This window comes from Octopus bimaculoides, chromosome 1, assembly GCF_046866305.1.
Source record: "Octopus bimaculoides isolate indiv1 chromosome 1, ASM4686630v1, whole genome shotgun sequence".
Classification (NCBI taxonomy): domain Eukaryota; kingdom Metazoa; phylum Mollusca; class Cephalopoda; order Octopoda; family Octopodidae; genus Octopus; species Octopus bimaculoides.
Window position 1 is genome coordinate 20,749,217 of NC_142928.1, and position 23,646 is coordinate 20,772,862.

The window sequence follows — 23,646 nt, forward strand, 5'->3', positions numbered from 1 at the left end:
AACTTTCTGTTTAAACTATTCCAAGGAGAGAATATATTTACAGTAATCTACAACTAGTCAACAAATATGCTTCTGTCTTACCAAAATATCTAAACACTTTCTTGTTATTTTCTGTCTCCTTATTGAAACCAAATCAAGGAAATTGTGGTTTATATGTTTAGGTTGTGAGTTATTTTGAAAACTATTCCTGACAAGAGAATTTCTCAGCTTTCCATTTTAACTGCTTTTAAAGTAAAGAAATAAGTTTCATACTGCTTCCAAACCAGCTCACTTGATCCACTTGGTCACTTGATCTTGTCACTTATATTATGTCTGCCCTCCCCTCTAAATATCCTAACCCACACTAACTACTATACCCAATCCTTCCTCCTCAGCATGTTGACCATCTGGAATTCTCTCTTTGCCCACTTTTTCTCCCACAATCATCAACTTGCAGTCATTCAAAAAGAATATTAACTATATTAATCTAACCTGTCTGAAAGAGCCTGTGAAGGACAAGAGCACAGACTGCCTATTATTCCAAGCTAAATCATTTAAAATTAAAAACAAAAAATTATGTCCATATTTCTGATGAAACCTGCTGTCGAAATTTTCATTAATTTTAAAACTTATTACAAATTTGGTAGATTTAGTAAAATAACTTTTATATTATTTACTGGTGTTTGGAACATAACAAAAGTTTCTCGGATAAAATTATGATGGAAGATTTTAATTTAAATATAAACAATTAAAAACATTGTTTTTTTTTATATCAATAAACCAGAGGTGGTCTTAGGCAGGTTAGTATCAAAAGAATTAATTTCCCATGATCTGCTGATTCTAAGCATTTTCAAAGAAGAAAAGCTAGACTTTCTCTTCAAGGCCAGGAAATACTTCAGCTTTGAACAATTGCTGACCTCTACAAGGTACAAGTGTGCACCATATTATAGTATTGCTCATATTATAGTATTGTATGTGAAATCATGCAGCTGCTGCTACATACAAGCTTTGTAGTCTGTATCAGAAGACAATGCTATCCAATTAATTAGTAAGACTTCACTAGAACCATTACAACATTGGTGAGCTGATGAGGAACTTCTGCATAGTCGCTGGACTTGCAAGAAATATCAGTCAAATTCCATTAAAAATAGGAGTGACATGTTAGATAATGTAAGATCCAGAATCCAAGGAGACTAGCTGCAGTCTGTAACAGCAAAATTCAATCTATGAAAAATAGTTCATGAGGAAAAAAAAAATCACAGTAAATGAATTTGTTATAAGAAGGGAAAATTTAATATTTCAGACATTATGTTCAGAAATGAGAATATAGAGACTGATAGCATGAGCACAGAAAGGTGGATGATAATGTAACCACAGGTACTTCTCTAAAAGAAGACAGGATGGTCATGGCTGGAATGTCTTTGATCAAATGACTCTTAACCTAGGATAACTTGGAGTTAGACTATAACAATTAAAGCACTAATGTACTGTATCTGTTCTCTCTCTCTCTCTCTCTCCGCCTCTCTCTCTCTCTCTCTCTCTCCTGTTATTGTAGTTCTTGTTCATCAAAACTAATAAGCTACACTCCACCTCCATACAAGCCTCTCTAAGACTCCCACTTCTCATTTCATTCACCTCTGCTGTTTCTCACACTCACATTCTGAGCACTTTGCCTCAATCACTCATTCAGAACTGCAACTTTCTACAAGTCCTTCCTTGGCATATTTTACTCAGTAAATATCAACCTACAGAAGATTAACTTGGAACATCAATTATATCATTTTCACCAACCAACAGCACTCACTCTACAAACTTGTTGCTAGACATGCTAAAAGTAGCTGCCGAATCTCCCTCCAATCAGGTTTTGACATCTTGGGCAAAAGAAAGACACAGGTAGGTATACATCAGCCTGTGCCGCTGATGTACGCCTCCAATATATGACAGTACAAAAAGTTCAAAGGACAAGCTGTTAGTTACTGTTTAGCCACAGGCAACCCTGATCCAGTAGGCCTTTAACCAAAAGCATTTGAACTGTGAACACTCAGTATTTTGAGAGGTGTCTAAGACTACATTATCTCATGTGTCCTTTACATATTTAAGAGTGTAAGGTGTGATTTGAAGGAGATTTGGCTGCTATTCCAAGCAGATTGAATGACCACCTAGAACCTTTTTTATGAAACTCATAAGTTTTCAAACCATAAACTAAACATTATGAAATTCAGTAATATTTGAAATATATTTTAATCCTATTTCTTAAGAACTTTTCTAAGGTTATATTTTACTCTAATTATTTCTCTTCTACACCTCATGACTGTAATTTACTTCCCCTAACTCTATTTTCCTCCTTTTTATTTTAATATTTATTTGATTATACTTTGTAAACAATGGCATAGTTGGTTATAGATTTTCAATGGTACAATTGCTGCTTCACTGCATTTACAGTAGCAAGAGTGATAAAGTGGTATCTGTGACACTTGAGCAGAACAAACATGTTTTTGCTCAAAAAGCAACAGTTTATCAATTTACTTTACAATGTTTACATCTTTCTCTTGATATACATTAGTGGCATATATCATCATGCGTGTGTGTGTGTGTGTATGTGTGTGTACACATTCACTCTACACATGCATACACATATTTGAAAAATACATATATAAAAAATCTGCTTTCCTCCTGCCTCTAGTTTACATATAAAGGTGTATCACTCAAAGATGTATTCTCTTTTACTCTCTTTTACTTATTTCAGTCTTTTGACTGTGGCCATGCTGGAGCACCGCCTTTAGTCGAGCAAATCGACCCCAGGACTTATTCTTTGGAAGCCTAGTACTTATTCTATCAGTCTCTTTTGCCGAACTGCTAAGTTACGGGGGACATAAACACACCAGCATCGGTTGTCAAGCGATGTTGGAGGGACAAACACAGACATACAAACACATACACACATACATATATATACATATACATATATACGACAGGCTTCTTTCAGTTTCCGTCTACCAAATCCACTCACAATGCTTTGGTCGGCCCGAGGCTATAGTAGAAGACACTTGCCCAAGATGCCATGCAGTGGGACTGAACCCGGGACCATGTATATGCATTATTTACATACTCAAGCTGTCACATTTTGGATGTTTTGCTGGCTTAAGAGTGGAGGGGCCATACATACACAAAACAGTTTTAATTTGTCCTTTTTACTGTAGTTGCACTGGGCTATACAACAACTAATTTGCATTGAAACTTTGACATGTTTGGGTTCCCTGAAAAAGAATAGAACAAACTGATTCATATTCTCCAGATAAAATCAGTGGAGGAACAGTAAAAATTTGTAAAAGCATTTCGGATTCTCCATTGAAGGTCCTGGGTGAAGATATGCACACAGTCACATCTACAATGTGATATCAAAAAGTTCCCAGACTAGTTGTGTTTAATAAAACAAATAGCTCATTTACCTAAGTCTTAACATCATCTCCTTCAAAATAGTCACCTTGTGCAGCAATACACCAGTCCCAGTGTTCCTGCTAATTTTGGAATCTGGCCTGGAAGTTGTTTTTTGTAAGCAAGTTGAGGACCTTCTATGATTCACTCTTGATTTCAACAACATTGTGTTAAAATGGCACCCTTTGAGCTGCCTTTTCATCTTATAGAAGAGATGGAAGTCTGCAGTTGCTAAATTTGGTGAATAGGGTGGGTGTGGAAATGATACCATGTTGTTTTTGGCAAGAAATACACAAGTGAGGAGAGAGAACTTGGTGACAGGGTTTGTTGTCATCATGAAGAATCTAATTCTTCACACTTCACAGATTCAGTTGCTTGTGCCTAATGTCCTCCCTAGAATGCTTCAAAATGTTGTCGATTGTCCTCCGCTGATCCTCATCCACAAGCTGATGGATTTTTGCCACATTTCCAGGGATGACACTTGTAGCAGGTCTTCCAGATCACTCATCATCTTCCAGGAACGTTCTTCTACTTTTGAAATGCCCGTGCCACTTGAAATATTGCATATGACCCATTGCTTCATTGTCATAAGCTTGCCGAAGCAAGTTCAATGCCTCTGTAGTAGACTCCCTGAGTTTAATGCAAATTTTCATGTTGGTTCTTTGTTTTAGCATCCTGTCCATGATAAAAATCACAGACTAGAGCATACATGTGATCACAAAAACACAAATTTCACAACTTGGGAAGTAAACACAGCAATGTTACTATGCACACAAGCATATGCTGCCATCTGTTGGCACACTACAGTCCAGGAACTTCTTCATACCACCTGTATGTATACAATACATATACGCACACATAAACTGTAATGAAACACGCAAACACTTGTGTTCTATTATAATACATACATCCCTGAATGCACGTTTATCTATATGCATACAGCATGCACTTATATATGCACACGGCATCCAATTCAGGTAACTGCAAAACCGAAGAGCAGTCTTCACTTCAACAAAAGGACTTTACTTCTTTATTAGTGACTGACTTGAATTTTGGGAAGGAAAAAACTTAAATTACATCCCAAAGAAGTATGCGTGTGTTTGTGTGTGTGTGTGTGTGTGTGTGTGTGTGTGTGCGCGCGCGTGCAGTGCTTTCATTTACTAAATTCAACTCAAAAGGCAATTACTGTTAGTTAATCCAGGTATTGTAGAAAACATTTGCCTAAGCTTCTGCACAGTTGGATTGAATGTGGTTCACATGATTACAAAGCAAACTTTTCAACCAGAGAGCCATATGTGTGTTACTATTTCACTTCTCTTTTTCTTACAAGAATGTCACTTTCCATTAAGATGAGATTTTATTTATTTTGTTGGCAGAGTTGCTATGTTATCTTACATTTCACTTGTATTTGTTTATGAACTATATCAGCAGTTAACTTTATCAAAAACATTTAACTCTTAAAGTAATCTTTTAATGTGATTTCCAACCATCAGAAATTCTCATTCTTACTTGAATTGCTTATATTTTCAGTTATCTCTTGTTTCTATTTAGCTTATATCATTTGCTTGTACTTATAATTTATGTAAATAGCTAAATAGCAAAATACTCATATCAAAAAATGTTCTAAATTTCATTCTAAATTTAAACTGCATTTAATGCAATTCTTTCCATCTCCGCATAACTGTGCCCTTTCTAAACAGATACTCCTTAAACTTTTGCACCCTACTAACTTAGAAGAAATGATACACCAGATCATGTTGTCATAGATACGCTTTGGCTGAATAAAAGATGGAATGGTCATAACTAGAATGTCTCTAATTTCAAAGTTTTCTCAATCAGTGTTGATATAGAACTAAACAGTAACGATGTATGACTTCTGTAGAAGTCCAGATTTCTGTCCAGATTTTGGGGATTATCAACTACAGTCCCTTTTTTCCAGAAAACAGAATTCTTTTTTCAAAGACAGAATATTTTCAGCTCTTTTTCCTAATCCATTAATGTAATTCACCTCATATTTTCCATTTTGTCTTTAATTTCAATTTAATTCAAACAGTGATAAATTGCTAACATTGACATCTGCTGCTCTGTAGAATTCATTTTTGTTTCAATTGAACATTTATGTATATGTTTAACCTTTCACATCAATTCAGTATTTCTGGGAAACATTTTCTTGAATTGTTGCACTCCATGCTAAAATGAGGTATTTTCTTTTTCCATCTAGTTTGAGGCAATTAAGGAATTTTGCCCATGGATACAATAAATAATCAGCACTACAAAACAAATTTGAATTTTACTCATAGTTTGTTTTTGTGCAGCAAGCATCCCAAGTTATTTCCTCCTCCAAGTTTTATAGGTTGTCATATTATCACATCATTCACTAAAACTCCATATATCTTTCATAAATTATGCTTTGCTGATAGAGTCTAATAAGGCTTAAACATGTTTTAAATTGTCACCATATTGCTAATGATCTGACTCTTTTCCCATTGCATCCTATTTTTAATTGTAATTTAAATACTGAAGTTCTTCCGGCTGTTTATTTTTTTTCACTAAAGTTGTAAATTCCAACTTTACTAACCACATTAAAATTGCCTGTATGATCTTTGTAGGTCACTGGTTTAGCTATTACTTTTTCAATTGTTGCACTAAAATTTTCCTTGCATCCTTTGGAATCACAAACTTTATATATATATTGTGTAGAAATCTACACGTAAAATAACTCCACTAACAAATGTTTAGATATTTATCAATTAATGTTTCTCTTCTTTTCCAGCCTGAAGGGAGAATTGTTGGTTTAGCTTCTGATATACATGATGGTCTTCTTTTCTGGTCTGATGTCAGTGAAAGCAAGCGTGGTATTTATAGATCTTACTTAAATGGTAGTGATGTACGACTAATCTTGAAAGGTAAGTTAACCATTTCATTTAACTCTTTCTTTAATAGAATTCTATCTCATTTCACCAATGTTCTGTTGATTCACATAAAAACAAATGACAAGAAAGAATTTTTTCTCCTATATATATAATGTTCTGATGATACAACTTTTCAATTCTGATGCAAGTGGAATTCTCTCGAAACAGAGAAAATGTGAGACAAACTCATAAGGTCAGATATCAGAATGTTAGGCCTCACAAAGGTAATGGTAAGAATCACCACAAATGGAGAGTTGCTGTTAAAATGAACCAACATGCCAGCATAGAAAAGTAAATGTAAAAATGGTATCATTGGTGGTGGCGGTGGTGGCAGCGGCAGTAAAAACTTAAAATATCAAAAAGCTCCCCTTATTGTTTTTATTTATTGTATATAAATTTTATAACCCCCCTATCTCATGATACTATGAGGGCAAGGAAATTTAAGGTAATATTAGTTGTAATAATGTTTACATTGCTCTGAATCTGCAAATGTCACAGACATTGACCCTTCTTCCTGATTTTGCCAGCTGTAGAAAATTTTTTGAGTGTCAACATTGTGCAGTGACTGGTGAGGTGTTATGCAGTTTCTCCTTTTTCTCCACACCTCCTACATTTTTCTGCTACTCCTGAGTTGGCAGTCTTTGCTTAACATAATTTGTTCTCAGGGCTTGTTCCTGTGCTGCACAAATTAAAGGTTGTGCCTCTAGTTTCAGACCACTTCTCCACACCCATAACCACTTCTTCTCCAAATTTGTTTCAGCTTCTGTGTTCCTGTAAAATTACTTGTACATCTTTTCTTTCCATCTTCTTTTGGTTTCAGTTTGCTTCTCCTTCATGTATTCAGACTTTTCCTTGCAATTTTTAATTTTCATCTAATTTGACATATTCCTTTCCAATAGCAGCAATAGTTCAGTAGCATTCTTTATGCCCCAAGCTATGCTGTTCTCTTCTACTTTCACACATCCTTCATGACTCATGAATCTTCTTTCCCCTTTCTTCCTTGATGCAGGTAGAACAGATCTTGCAATGGTGTCATATGTATATCTTTTCTTTTGCGTGTTATCTATTTATAAAAGACTCAAAAATTGTTGAGTATTTTAGAGAGCATTTGGTGTTCTAAATATTCTCAGGTACAATATCCTAACTAGTTCTGAACTTCTAAAAACATCTTCACCTGTGGCAACAGCTGCAAATTAAAAGTAACAACATTAAGGGAAGTTATAATATATTCCCGGTCAATACTAGAAAATGCAAAAGAATCAAATATTTTGAATAGTTTATTATGACTTATTAGTAAAAACTTGGATGGAATTTTTGCAAAGCATATCATCATTATTAGTGTATTCATTCCAACCTTGCTTCAGATGAGAATACATTGGATTGGAGTTTCCAAGTGAGATAATAATCTCCCAATCTATCAAACAAAAACAGCCCAAATTTGTTTATGAAGAGAACTGGAAATAAACATCACTGTACGATTAAGCCTTTTGTTTACAAAGTTCAAGCAACATGTCAAAAACATGTCATGAAGTCTAAACTTGATTTTGTGGTGGACTACAAGCAAACATCATCATCAGTGGGGTCATTGTTTATAACCAACAAACACATGTGAAGACAAGGAAAAGATAAACTCACACACACACACACACACACATGACAGTGTAAATGATTTGAGAGAAAAATTGGGTATAAGTAGTATCAGCTGAAGTGTGCAAGAGAGAAGATTGTGCTGATATGGTCACGTGGTGCATATGGATGAGGGCAGCTGCATAAAGAAGTGTCAGTCTCTAAATGTGGAGGAACCTGTGGAAGATGAAGACTCAGAAAGATGTCGAACAAAGTGGTGAGAAAGGATCTCCAGATGTTGAGCCTTACAGAGGAGAAGACAAAGGACCAAGACAATCGGTGATTTGCTGTGCTTGAGAAAACCTGCCCTGCTAAGTTCCTGTCACACTATCCAATCTATGTGAGCAAATGATGACAATGACAGTGACGGTAACAATATACTTGATGAGCTTCTTTCGATTTCTGTTTACCAAATCCTCTTACAAAATTTTGGTCAGGCTGAGAGTTTTGTAGAATATACTTGTCCAAATTGCTATACAGTGGGACTGAACCCAAAGCTACATGGATGGAAAGTAAACATAACCACACAGCTCTCCCTACACCTACAAAAATTGGCCAAGGTCTTCACAGTATGAAGTGCTTCCTAAAGCAAATTTCCTTAGCAAATTTTTATGTAGCAAACTGAACTTCAAATCAGTCATTAGGATTCTGCATTCTATTAATTTTTGTCAAAGTAGGTTTAGCATCTATACATTGGCTGGAATCTACAGAAGAGCAAAAAGACAATCTAGAACTGTAAATGATTTTCAACAAATATTAATTAGCAAACCAGCTGCTTGGGAGGAACATTTCTCTGAATTTTCATCAATAAATTTCTTCTTTCATAAAAACCAAATGAAAAACCAAAGTAAATACTCATCTTGTTGATTAGATTTCCGAAACTATTTCAAGTGTCTAAAAAGGTTTATTTTGTCTTTAAGAAGCACTTCACAAGAATTAATTTGTTGTTGATGTATTTTTTTCTTTTATGAAGAATGCACATTGGCACCTAAAATGCTATATGCTGGTGGAGGGCTGTAACTCTACTATTTGAATAATAACATCTTTTGTTTGAATAGTAATAAGAACAACCACATCAACAACAACAATAACAACAATAACAACAACAATAATAATAATTGAAATTGACTTTCTTAGTTGTCAGAATTGATGGTCATCATTATTCTTGTTTTGCTTACTGTCATTTTAAATTAAAACTTTCTTCCAATTTCGATTTATTTTTCTGACCTTCTGTCTCATTCAATATGTCTGAAGTTCGTTGGAATTGTTTTTTTTTTGTTTGTTTGTTAATGTTTATTGGGTGTCAGGCCATTAATGTTTGTTCTATCAAGTAGATTTCCTTGAGATTTATGAGAATAAAGATGTGCATGCCTATGTTAGTTGGTAGAAACAGTGTATCTGTTTGTATGTATTTGCATAAACATGTGTAATATTTTTATCCATTATATGAATTTATTTCCTGTCATACAACATTACACTTTTAATACTGACCCTTGAATTTTCCTTCATACTGTGACAGAAACACCTTTGCTGTCAGTATAATGAAAACCTTAAATATTTTGTATCCACCTCAGATATTAGCTACTACTGTCAACACCTCTATCTATTGTAGTAGCTGTTACTGTCATTTAGTCTTAAGTCAGTCCTAATCAAATAGATCAGTGACATTCATACCATAATCAGGACCATGATGATAATGATCATCATCATCATTTAACGTCCACTCTCCATGCTGGCATGGGTTAGACAGTTTCACTGGTGCTGATGAGTCAGAGAGCTGCACCAGGTTCCAGTCTGATTTAGCATGGTTTCTATGACTGGATGCCCTTCCTAATGCCAACCACTCCAGGAGTTTAATGAGTGTTTTTATGTGCCACTGGCACAGCTGCTATTTATATTCCAACTCATTTCAGGCATATCATATCTAGGAATATATCATTCAGTGTATCTTTCCTTTCTGTTATTAGGTCAGTTTTGATCCCACAGACCTATGATCAAGGCGTACCATACATGATAATCACAGCTTTATCACATATTGTATATCTAGGCTCACATTCTCAAATCTGCCCTTCCACTTTTTAAGACTATAGAGAGGTGTGCTTTGATTGTTAATTTTAGAAGGTTAAGTGGCCATAGAGTGGCTCTCTGTTGGTTCAGACTGCAGTACTGTATCATCCAGGTATTTCCACAGCTTAGTTATATTCTTCAATCATTCTTATATATACTTAATATACATGGATAGATATCATTATCATCATCATCATCAGTTGATGCCCAGCTTCCATGCAAGCATAAGTTTGATTGTTTGACAGGATTGCAACATGCTTTAATAGTTGCTTTGGTACGATTTGTATGGCTGGATGCCCTTTCTAATGACAACCAGTTTACAGCGTGTATTTTGGCATCAGCATTAATGCTACTAGCAAGACTAAGGGCCTAATGTAGCTCTTGTAACTGAAAGAGAATAGAAGAGAAAGGATGTGATGGCTCTAAGTAGGGTGATGTGAGAAGATGAAGCATGAGCTGAGAGGGTGGTAGTGGCTGAGTGGGTAGAGTAATAGAAAAGGCACTGTTGGAGTAGGGAGTAGAGAAGGGACAAGGGAAAAAATGACTAGAGTTAATGGTTAGTGAGAACATTATACAGAGTGGAAAGGTGACAATGTGTGTTGTGTAGAAGGGGTTCAGGGCTATATAAAATTACCAATGTGTATATGTGCATCTGCACGTGTGTATGTGTGCATCTGCATGTGTGTATGTGGGGAATTTCATAAAATAAAAAAAAAATGATGTATGTTATTTTAAAGAACAGATCCACTCTATCTTTAGCACTGCCTATATTATACAAAACCTTAGATCAACTGAACTGATTGGAGTAACTTCTTTTGTTGCTTGTTAAATTTGAAACACCCTTAGAGGAAGTTTATGACTATTAATTGCTTGGATAACATCATTTGATCAAAAATTTTTTCAACTCACTATATTTCATTTGTGATATGCTACCACATTCATATTTAATATCCAGAGCACTATGTATGTGTGTATACAGCATATATGCAAAATATTACCACCATACCACCGTACTTATTATGTAGAATAGTTCTTTCCTATTACAATATTTATGTATCTTTTAATTAACACACCTACCATTATTTCTCCACTGGAATCAGTGGTGTGGAACGACAACATAATAACATCTGTCACTTATACTCTACTCAATACTACACATATTCATTTATTTATTCCTTTATTGCTTTCAGTCACTGGACTGTGGCCGTGCTTAGACACCACCTTCAAGAATTATTTCAGTCTGGTACTTACTTCATTGAGGTGTATAGTTGTCAAATTGATAAGTCATGGTACATAAAGGGACATAACTTGAACAGTGCTGGGTTTTAGACTCATAAACACATATGTAGTCACAAGCACATTTGTATAGTCATACAACACATGCAACTGGAGTGCGATCACCTGTGTGTACATATATATATATATATATATATATATATATGTGTGTGTGTGTGTGTGTGTGTGTGTGTGTACAGAGACAGACAGACAGACAGACAGATAGATATGCCACTGGTGAACCCAAAGCTATAGTAGGAAACACATACCAGAGGTGTCACATAATAAAATCAAAGCCAAGAATTACACAGATGTGAAATAAGCATCCTAATCACACAATCATGTCTGAATTTGTATATTAATTTCTCTTCACTAACCACAATGGAAGATAACTTTGGAACAGTGGGGGGGGGGGGGTCTTAGATGTGGAATATAGTGAGTTGAAAGCTCACTGTATTCCTAATGATTAACTGAGCTTATCTTTGCAATTAGTAGATAAAAACTCCTTCAATATTTTTTTAACAGAATAGTTTTCTATATGGACACGCAACTTGCTAGAAACGGCAGCCAAATCTTTTCCATTTCAGCCATTGTGCTAAGAAAAGAATATATCTGAAAACAGACTGCCTTTGACCATAGGTCTGTGTAATCAGGGTTTACCTGGACTAAACAACAACAAAAACTAGTTCACAGAATGTGGAAAGATTTGAACTTGAAATCAAAAAGGCATTAAAATACTGTTTGTCATTTTGTTTAAATGCCCTATTATCTTGGCTATTCCTACTGCCCCTTATCTGTATTATTAATGGCTTAGATTTATTACACCTTTATAGATTATTGGCTAAAAATTTATATATTTGTTATATGGATATGGATATTAGTGGTAGCAGTTCTAGAATGATGTTACCATTAATGTATGATATTATGATAGTTTTATGTTGCATCAGTGAAATAAGTAACTCTTTGAACTAACAATGCACACCTCTTACAGCTTCCTAATAGCACCAACAGTTGACATAATTACATTAACTCTAATATTTGCATGATTTTATTGTCTCCACCTCAGCTAGAACACTCTAGTTACAATTTCTATCTATTATTGTTAGTAATGTTGAACAAACATAAAACCTACTGAATTCACACTTGGATAATATGAGAGTTATGTGTTATCCAACATCCGAAGGTCAAAATAGTCAACTAAGAAGTTTACCTCACAACTACTTTGGTTTCAAGTTCAATCTTACTGCAGGGCACTTTGAGCAAAAAATTTGCAGATAAACTGTGTGGAAGCCTGTCAAAGAGACCATTCTTGTTCTTTGGTGGTAGACTTACTCTGTCACCTTGGTTAAATATCATCTCATGGCCCTTGGATGCCTTTAAAAGAGTTTACACAGCTGCAAGCATTTGGACTTGGTCCATGATCTAAGGATAACTTTCTCCCTTCCACTACTCCTAAAAGCCTTGTAAAGATCGTGGGTACAGTCATTTCTCCCTTCTGATTAAATAATTCTCAAGGTACACAAAGCTAGCTATCAATACTCTCAACAAGTGAATTATATTTTATTTCTTTTTAGTGATTAATAAACTAGGATTAAATGATAAATAGTTGTTATTTGCTTTTAATCAAATATTTTTAGCCATATCAATCAAAGATTGATACTTCCAAAGTAAAAATAGTGAGTAAAATATTTCAGGATCAAATCTTTATCTCAGCTGTATCAACAGCAAAAAGTAGATTATAAGCAAAACTCATGAAGAAATATGATGTTGGGACTTCAGGTATAAGTGCTAAAAATAGAAGCAAATATTGTCAAAAGATTCATGGTAAATACACTGACATGACACCAAAAAGGGAAGGCAGCTTGATTACCACTAGGCTTTCACTTTTCACTTAATTTCAAAGGCATTATTATCTATATGCACAGCACTGTTTGAATATATCTATCATCCAGTCCTAGTTTACTCATCATTAAAAGTAAAAGTAATCTAAAATTTAATTATATACATGTGTGAGTGTATGTATGTGTCTTGTCATCACCATCATTCTTACATTCACTTTCCATGCTGGCATGGGCTGGATGGATCATCAGATCCAAGTTACTACATATTGGCAGCTGTTGCTTCGAAAAACAGATGCTTGCATGTGTCATTTGGCCAGGTTTCTACAGCTGGATACCCTTCTGTACTGTCAGCCACTTTAAAGAGTGTGTGCTCTGATTACAGTTTTTATGGCCCAACACAAGAAGTTGAATGATTGAACCTCAAGACCTTATACATTCTCTGTTCATTTGCCAGCAACTTTATGGTGTATATTAGGTGCATTTTATGGTGCCAGCACTTGAGAGATTTTCTTTCTCACCAGTCACTTGTAAGTGATGAGATAAGATAAAAAGTAGGTAATGTTTGGCCCTGAGTGGGGTGAGAGTATGTGATAATAGCAGAGGACAAAGAGAGTAGAGGCATGAGGATAGTCCACTACTTTCTTTTATACATAGGCCGAGTGAAGCGATGAGGACAATCTGATGTAGTCTCTGATACATAGGCCTGAGAGTGGAATCAAATAGGGAGTGATTGCCAGCAGAAGTGGACAACGTGAGAAAGAGAAAGACAGGAAAAAAGTATATATTTGTAGTGTATGAATGGAGGGGAAGCAATGATGGAGACAGTTTCTCTGATTTGATACAGGGAGTTTGTTATTGCTTGGGTTCTCCTCCACACTTTCTACATAATAACTTCATCCTTCTGCCTACAAGCTCACACCACTCTTAATCTTCATATACATTGCTCCACAGATCAAAGGAACACTGTCAAAAGTACTACTATATATAAAATTTGAAAACCAAATTAAACCACAGTAAGGATAGCTAATAGGCTAAAGCTTCAAAATAACAGTCAACCTTTTCCTTGTACACACACAAGCATCCACACATATACACACAAATTCAGAAACTGTAAAAAGCCCATTCTGTGTGTGTCTGTATTTGTGTCTCTTCGTCTGGACAACTGTGCTCTGCTTATAAATAGAATCACCATTCACACAACAACTGTATCATTTGTCTGCAATTTTTTGTGAAAAAAATGACCAGCCATTGAGATATTTATGTTCAAAGGACTAAGAGAAATATTACATTGCTTGGAAACAGGTGATGGTTAGCAGCAGTAATAGCCTCCAGTTATAGAAAATCTGACTCAATGAGTTTCATACAAATATGGGAAGGTGGATGGTCCCCCCTACCACGAACAATTGCAACAATGGTATTACATATGTGCATATGTATATGTGTATATATCTATATTTATCTCACCCTCCTCACCAGCACCTGTCACCAACCCTATCACATCACCGACTCCTTCACCTGCACTTCTACCAATATCATCTACTGCATCTCCTGCTCTCTCTGCCATTCTCTGTACCTCGGGCAAATGGGATGCCGCTTGGCTGACCGGTTCACGGAACACCTCCGAGACATCCAACTCAGCAATGACACCCCAGTCTCACGCCATTTCCGTTCTACCAGTCACTCTTTGCAACACCTGTCCGTGTACAAATTGTCCTTGCACAGGGGCCATCTAGACTCCCGTTTGCACCATGAACAGGGATTAATCTTCTCTCTTTGCTCCTTTGCGCCACATGGGCTCAACTCTCCTCCCTTTTTCATCTAACCTCCTCCTCTTGCCTTTCTCCCCCTCACACCTACTTCCTCCCACTCACCTCTCCTCTCTTGCTCTGACACCTACTTCTCTTCACTTCTACTCTCTTTCTCTCTTCTCTCTTCTTTTGACTCCTACTCACCTTCTCCTTACACCCCCACCCGCTTCATCATCACCCCTCCCTCGTAAGCCCACTCCACCCCCTACACATTCCAACCCACCTTCCCTATCCATCCCACCCCCATCCCTTACACCCACTCCCACCTGCCTACCCACATACCCCCCACCTCTTCCCCCACCCTCTGCCTGCCCACATACCCCCACCCTCTGCCTACCCACATACCCCACCTCTACCCCACTCTCAGCTTAACCCACACCCCACCCTTGCTTTCCTCATTCTCGCTTCCTCCACCTCCCAACACCATCACACCACACCACACACCACTACGCCATACCACACAACACATCACATCACAACACACCACCACGCACACACCAGCACTGACCAATTCCCAGCCCCACATTTTCACACCTACACGTATACACACGCACACGTCAAGATCACCAGCCCTCTTCCAGATGCACATACGATCTCTCTTATACACATGCACATGCACCTTCGTTTTGGGATCACCACTACTTTATTACCTCCCCTTCTTCCTAACTCTCCTGTGTGACCCTTCTGTCCGGCATTTGCCATGATAGATCGCTAGCCACTACACATTCTTTGTTTTCTCTCCTAGTTTCTTTCTGTGTTCCTTTCTGCGGAAGAGTATAGGCTCGAAATGTTAAAGACTTTTTCACTTCATGAGCGTTATACTAATACATCTGTTTGTTGTCTACACCACCTGTCTTCATCTTTTGTTTTTTTTTTTTTTGTGAATTCTTCCCCTATCTATATATATATAATTTTTTAGGATAAGACCATTATTTAAATAACGATCATATCAAGTGACCAGCATGGGAAGAAAAACCTTATTGGTAATAATTATTATTAAAATTATAATTAAGGGTATCTAAGAGATACCACCATGCTTGAAATAGCGGTCAAAACCGCAGTCATAAAGTGTCAGGTTTTGGACTGCTACTTTGAGCATGGTGGTATCTCTTAGATACACTTAATTATAATTGTGTGTGTGTGTATGCACATATACACATACATTCTTCCACATAATTCAGTGCATAGGGTTTAACAAGTGTTTATCACTACTTTTGTAGAAATCAGTCTTTTATGTGAACTGTTGATCACAACAATCTTGATAATATGACTTGAATAGTCTTGCCTAGGTGAGCCAAAACGGTGTAATATGCTGCAGATCAAATCAATCAACTACATAACTTCTGGCAGAAAGTATTCTGTGCATAGTAATTGAAAATCAATATTTTCAAATAGATAATGTTCTGATTTGATTTTCTTACTATGACTTGGTAGATCTAGCCTCAGTTTCTTATTTAAGATCTGTTTTCACTCATTTCTACACTTCAAAGTTGCACTTCAAAGAGACACTCTCAGTGTTGTTGTGATAGCTTCTCATCCAAGCAGTATTTTCAAAAATTGTTTTTGTTTTAGCCATTGGACTGCAGCTTTCAAGGACATTTAATAACATAAATCCTAGTACTTCTGTCGGTCTAGTAATTATTTCACTGATCTCTATTTATCAAATGTCTAAGTTACATTTTAGTGTAAAGAAATAGAAATTCTTGCACTCTAGCTCCACTCAATGAAAGGGGTTCTTAGCCTTGTCAGCTGTATAGCAACATCACTAGTGCTGGTGTCACAAGAAACAAAAACATACACAAAAAAGTGTATGTTGTAAAGTGGTTGGCATTATGAAAGGAATCCAACCAAAGTAGGCACTGGAGCATGGCGAATTTGTTGCACTGCTTTACACCAATATAGACACACACACACACACACACACACACACACATACAGAGTATGCTTCCAGAATTTCAGAGTTGGGTAGATCTTCTTGAGAAATGTATATTACCAAATGATCCTGGTCCTTTATCATCTCTTCCATGAGGTTCAAGGTCCTGGGATCAGCCTTTATCATTTCATTCCATGTTTTTTGTGGATTTCCCACTTCTTGTCTTTATACAACTGCCCTCATGTCAATACCAGCTCAGTTTTCTTTCTTGCTCACTACATTTGATTTCTGTAGTGCATAGACAGCATTTATTGTATCTGTTTTGAACATAAATCAAACTGCATCTCATCTAGGTCTTCTCTGTTGCTGATGAATTGTGCTACAACTCTCTCTCTCTCTATGGCCTTCATAACATACATACATATGTATATGTATGTGTATACATATATAGATACACACACACACCCACACACACATATGAGGGACTTCAACACAGTTTCTGTCAAACAAGTTTCATACTCAGTAGAAAATACTTGCCAAAGCACCAACCAGTCAGATTAAGCCCAGAACCACAAAGTTGCCATTGAACCTGTTAACCGCATAGTTATGCTTGCAACTATCAGATAAAATACCTCATTTATATTTTATGTTCGAATCTTGTCAAAGTCAACTTTGCCTTTTAGCTTTCTGGGCTTCATAAAATAAAGGATCTGTGATGGATTAGATTGATCATAATAATCACCTATCCCCTAGCCACAAAAATCTGTGTCTCCTTTCCACAAAAATTTTATGTTATCTTCCCATTCATATTGAAATTAAATAAATATTTTCTATTTTTGGCATTTTACCAAGGGCATCCAACCATAGAAAATATGCCAAAAATGGAGCATTAGTAAGATAGTGCCCTCCAACCTATCAATGAGGTGGGGCAGTAACAACAAATAATAACTGATTTGGACAATGATGATCCCTCTAACCTAAGGTTGGCAGCATGGAATCATCATCATCATCGTCGTTTAACGTCCGCTTTCCATGCTAGCATGGGTTGGACGATTTGACTGAGGACTGGTGAAACCAGATGGCTACACCAGGCTCCAATCTGATTTGGCAGAGTTTCTACAGCTGGATGCCCTTCCTAACGCCAACCACTCAGAGAGTGTAGAGGGTACTTTTACGTGCCACCAGCACGAAGGCCAGTCAGGCGGTACTGGCAACAGCCGCACTCAAAATGGTGTATTTTATGTGCCACCTGCACAAGAGCCAGTCCAGGGGCACTGGCAATGATCTCGCTCGAAAGTCCTTAGACATACCGCAGGCACAAGTGCCAGAAAGGCGACGCTGGGAATGCAGACATAAAATGATGATGCTGTTCTTACTACATCACGTACACATTTTAGTCCAAGTGCTTTTTCTATCTCATTTTTGGTGAGGGTTAAAGTGAGGCATGAGGAGATGGTTGAAATTTCAAATTCATAAACTTCAGGTTTACAGAAATGAATATCTGGGATTAAAATTATTCAATTAAAAGTCAAACTTAAACCAAAATTTAATGAAAAAAAAGAATTAAATTTGAGTTTCAGTTTTATTTTTTAAATTGGATTTCTATCTCTGGCTGAAGAAGATTAAGGAAGACATAGCAGGAAATAGTATAGCCAGGTCTTAGGTTGAGGGGCCTCATAGATCTTAAAGCAACGATGATAATGATACTGGTGATAATAATATTGGTAACATTGAATTTTTAATTTAATTTTATGTAAAACAGGCATGAAAACAATGATTATAATCATGGTGATCATGATGATAAATTTGAATTTTCAATTAATTTTATGGAGAAACAGATATTAAAACAGTAAGGGTGGCGGTGGTGATGGTGGCAGCTGCTGCTGCTGCTTCAGTTTGCGCTTTTAAAAATTATTTTAATTTTCATCCGTTATCCAATTTCAGTTTATGAAATTTTATCAGTTTTATTAATTTGAAACTTAAAATCCAACACAAATACCCAAAGAAACTAGCAAAGGAAAACATTAATCTTCATCCCTATTCCTATAGCCTTTTAACTTACAACATACACCATCCATATAGAAATATGGAATCTGTTCACCCCAACCACATGGTTTCAGATACCCGACCATGTAGCTCTGGGTTCAGTCTCACTGTATTACAATTTAGGTAACTGTCTTCTACTATAGCCCTAGACTGATCAAAGCCTTGTGTGAGGATTTTGTAGATGGAAACTAAAAGAAATCCTCCATATATATATATGTGTATGCATGCATTATATGTCTGTTTGTTTACATCTGCCATCACTCATATAAAATTGTGACATTGGTGTTGTCAGGTTCTCCTGTCAACAAATAATCTGGGCCGTTGAAGCCCTGTAAGGCAATATCTCAAATAGCACATCCATCCAATTTATACAAAGATGGAAAATCAATATAAAACAAATGTAACAAGCAAACAAGCATTTTTTAAAACTCTTGTCAGCCTTGATTGAGCTGACTTAAGATCAAATGCATTATAGTCTTTTTAAATGAAAATCATGGTATTCTGAGTTGTCGTCCTTTCCCTGCTTCTCTATGGCTGTGAGGCAAGGATGTATCAATTTGACTTGAAGAAAATCAAATGTCTCCAACAGCGCAATGAAAGGGCTATATTACCAATGAAGAGGTTTTGCTCTGGCTCGCACTGCTCAGCATTGAAGCCACCATGGCATAAAACCACCTCCACTGGTTGGGACACATCATATGTATGTCTCAAATGTGCCTCCTCCATCAATTTCTCTTTGTGGAGTTGGCCTCAGGCACCAGATCATGGGGAGCCCCCAAATTCCATTTCTGAGACCAGTTCAAGGCCACCCTCCTTCAATGCTCCATTGACCCAAATACCTGGGAGACATTCGCCAAGGACACCCAAAGCGGTGACATGCCATCATCAATGGAACAGATGTCAAGAGGCAGAGATCAGACATCAAACACACAAAGAGCAACTTGCACTTCCTCATCCCCCACCAACCCTCTTCTATAATAAATGCCCCCAGCTCTTCTATACTATCTTGGCCTGAACAGCCACCTCAGATACTGGCACCCTTTGCACCCCTCAGGATGAAGAGACTCAATCACTTGCTACCGATTAACTACTCAGATACAATTTAATGCCAATAATATTATCTATGTAAGGCTTCTATTGATCAGGGTTGACTATGTATCTGCACTTGTTTCAGTTCTGAACAAGGTTGTTTGTTTTTCTTTTACGGAAGACCTGCTACTGCCCGTGTTGCATCTCGTCTTTAAGACCTGCTATTGCCCATGTTGCATCTCGTCTTTCTACATGCCACTGATAATGTCCAAGGGAAAGGTAAGAACTGATACAACTTGACTTCAGTGTCATTGCAGGTGTTGCCATCAGTATGTAGAGAACTGGAACACATATCAAAAGACAGTTAGTCCAACACTTCAACAATTCCACTAATTCATCATCCTGAACTGCTACTTTATTTTATCAATCCTGAAAAGATAAAAGGCAAAGTTGATCTCCAATAGGATTTGAACTCAGAACATTAAGTGCTGGAACAAATACACAAAGCATTTCATCCAACACTGTAACAATTTTGCCAATTCACCATACCAGATTATATAGTTATAGTGTTATCTGTGACTATGTTATTTGTACAGTCTTTCTTTTTAAAAGCATTAATGTATTAAAATGCTGAATTGGTAAGGAAATTTGGCTACTCTTTCTAGCAGGTTAAGCAACTATGTAGAGGCTCCCCCATTGACTTATTATTATCACGTAGGTGGGTAGAGTTTCTGTTAGTTAGTGCTAAAGCTGAATTGAACCAAGCCTACACGATATTCTATCTTAATAGGATTCTGTAACATTAGAAATATCACATATAATACCACTTCTTCATTTTTTTATTATTATTTCATTTCTTAATTGCCAGCATCCTAATGTCTTTTGCTACTCCGCTATTTTATTATAGAGAAAGATATTCACTAGAAGTGTATCTCAATAAAACACTATAGCTTCCAAAATCTGAAAGAAAGAAAGAGCTGTTTTAGTACTCATCCATTCTTTATGACTATTGTTAGTGATATCTCTCACTCCCTCTTTACCTCTCACTCCCTCTTTACCTCTCTCACTCCCTCTTTACCCCTCTCACAACACTTTTACTTCTTCACGTTCTCCGTCTATTCACATACTGCCACTCACTATCTTTTCGAACATTATTATAAAACTTTCTTTCTGCCTCAGTAACCGTATTATCAGATTTCTGAACATATTTTTTGATATATTAATATATTCACATCAATTTTCTACTGTAACCCTTACTTTCTGCTGGATCAATATCTGCAATTGCGTATACATACATACGTACACATCACAGGCACACATGTATGTATGTATGTATGTATGTACATATGTAATTATGTATGCATATGCACTGGGGATATCTGTAGCTATACACTATGGGTTGTATGAATAATGTTGTATGATTGTATATCTGGGTACACTATAAACTTCTGTATGTATATGTATGCTATATATTCATTGTAGTCTTTTGTATGTAGACACATATACATATATGTATCACTATTGACTTGCTATTTATACACAGGGTTCTTTTATTTCTCCACTATAGGATTGTGTGTATACAATGTGGTGTTGCCTATATATTATTCTATTTATATTTGCATATATATTACTGTAAAGCTGGCGGATTGGCAGAATCATTTGAGCAGCAGACAAATGTGTTGCGATAATTGTTCCAGCTCTTTGTGTTTTGAGTTCAAATCCAACAAAGGTCATCTTTGCCTTTCATTCTTCTAGCTTTGATAAATTAAGTACCACCAGGTTCATTTTCTCCTTCTCTTGCTCTTTCTTTCTCTTTCTCCCCCCCCCCTCTCAGTTGTGTTGCACTGGAAGAAGTGTCATAAGAACCATTCCCAGCAACACCCCTTTCTCCAGAAATAAAGAACGGTTGAATGATAAGTCTGCAACCTCTTATGGAAAAACTGTATACTTACTAAAAGAGTGGTCTAATGGTACAGGACAACACAGGCTGGAAATAAAGAGTGTGTGTGCGTGTGATTTATATATATATGTATGTATATAAATAGATAGATTATTGTATGTGCATTCTGAGTATTAACTATGTACAATTGTCTATATGATACACCATGAGTACAATTGTGTATCAATTATGCTAAATGTATATATCATTATGTAAATTTGTGTAGATATATATGCAATGTGTTTTTTTGTACTACTTGTTATATTTTCTTTTATGTGTAGAATTATGTATACTTTATACTGAAATTATAGTTGTATCTGATATTACATTTTAACTATGTGGATATAATTTGTGTGTGCATGTGTGGCATACTCCTTATACTGTTATGTATCTATTATGCAATATATATATATATATATATAACTATATTTTACTAGAGCTGAAATATTTTAACTGAAAAATTTGCTTCAGTATTTAACTGTCAAAATCAAGGCTTTCCTTGTAAATCAAAAATGTCTTGTTTCTATCTTCCCTATAAATCAAAAGCATCTTCTTTCTTTCTGTTTTATCAGTTATATAAGCAATTCTATTTCTGTAATTCAACCGATGTACAACTTTGTACCTTTAATTACTTATTCTTTCATGACTACTTCAGTAAGTATGGTGAAGAAGTCTATGCTTTGTTGATGATGTCAGAATAAATACCAAAACATGTCCAGAGTTGCTTCCCATAGTTACTGGAAAAAATGAAAAAAATGTCAGTCATTGGACTAATATTTTTATCTTTTTTCTTTTACAATTTATTTCCAGTTAGGTTTTTAATACTCCATGTATTAAGTAACTTATCTGTCTGATAGAATGAAAATGTTTTTTCTGCTCTTCAATCAATGATCAGTTTATTGTTATATTTAGAAACTGCTTCTTCTCTCCTGCCATATGTTAAACAATGTAGCATTGAAAAGCATCCATCATTACACCTTTACTGGTGGAAATTTGAATGCAAGAACAAAAGACTAAGAGAATAATTTATAGAGAGAGAGAGGTATCAGTGTGTCACAATATTAAAGTGGTTAACAAGTTGGACTGAGGAAGGTAAATGTTGTGTCTTGCTAGTTTGACTATAAGGACTTTGCTGATGCTGACATATCAACAGGATGGTAAGAGAGCCATAGTAGTAGAGAAAATGGTGGAGCAGTGGTTCTCAAACTAATACCAGGCACCTATCCTGTAAAAATATTAGTGAATTTTTTACACCATACCACAACTTCTTTATTAATTCTTTCTAATTTCGACACAAGGCCAGCAGTTTTGAAGGGAGGGGAAAGTCAGTTAGTTATATCACAGTGCCCAACTGGTATTTATTTTATCAATGTTGAAATTATGAAAAGCAAAGTCATCATTGATGGCATTTGAACTCAGAACATTAAGAGCCAGAAGAAATGCTGCTAAGTATTTTGCTTAATGCTGTAACAAATCTGCCAGCTTGCTGCTTCTTTGTCAACAAGAAGACAAAACAGTGTTTGCATGCTCATAATTTTTTCTTTGCTTTGGTTTTAAACAAGTTTGAAATGCTGGAAGTGCAATATTGAAAGTACAGAATATAATAACATAGTAATTCATCCACCCCTTTTTCACTTCTCACAGCCTTGCTCTTCATTAGAAAGAATGATGGCAGATATAGTCGATAGTGGTATGGTTGTATGACAGTATGTAGCGTACATATTGCTGTTATTGTTTAACCCTAGGTCAGCCCTGATATAGCAGAACTATGGCTGAGGGTATTGCAGCCATGTCCTTATTTTCCTTTATTTATATT

General features: G+C 36.1%; 1 protein-coding gene across 2 annotated transcripts in view; it reads left to right on the forward strand.

Moving 5' to 3' along the window:
- LOC106873594 (uncharacterized) overlaps positions 1–23,646 on the forward strand; it is a 699,525-nt gene that overhangs the window by 456,817 nt on the left and 219,062 nt on the right. For both annotated transcript variants that reach the window (XM_052965587.2, XM_089348962.1), the window contains exon 3: positions 6,188–6,320. In XM_052965587.2, the coding sequence (XP_052821547.1) occupies positions 6,188–6,320 (133 nt within the window). The remainder of the gene's footprint in view (positions 1–6,187; positions 6,321–23,646) is intronic.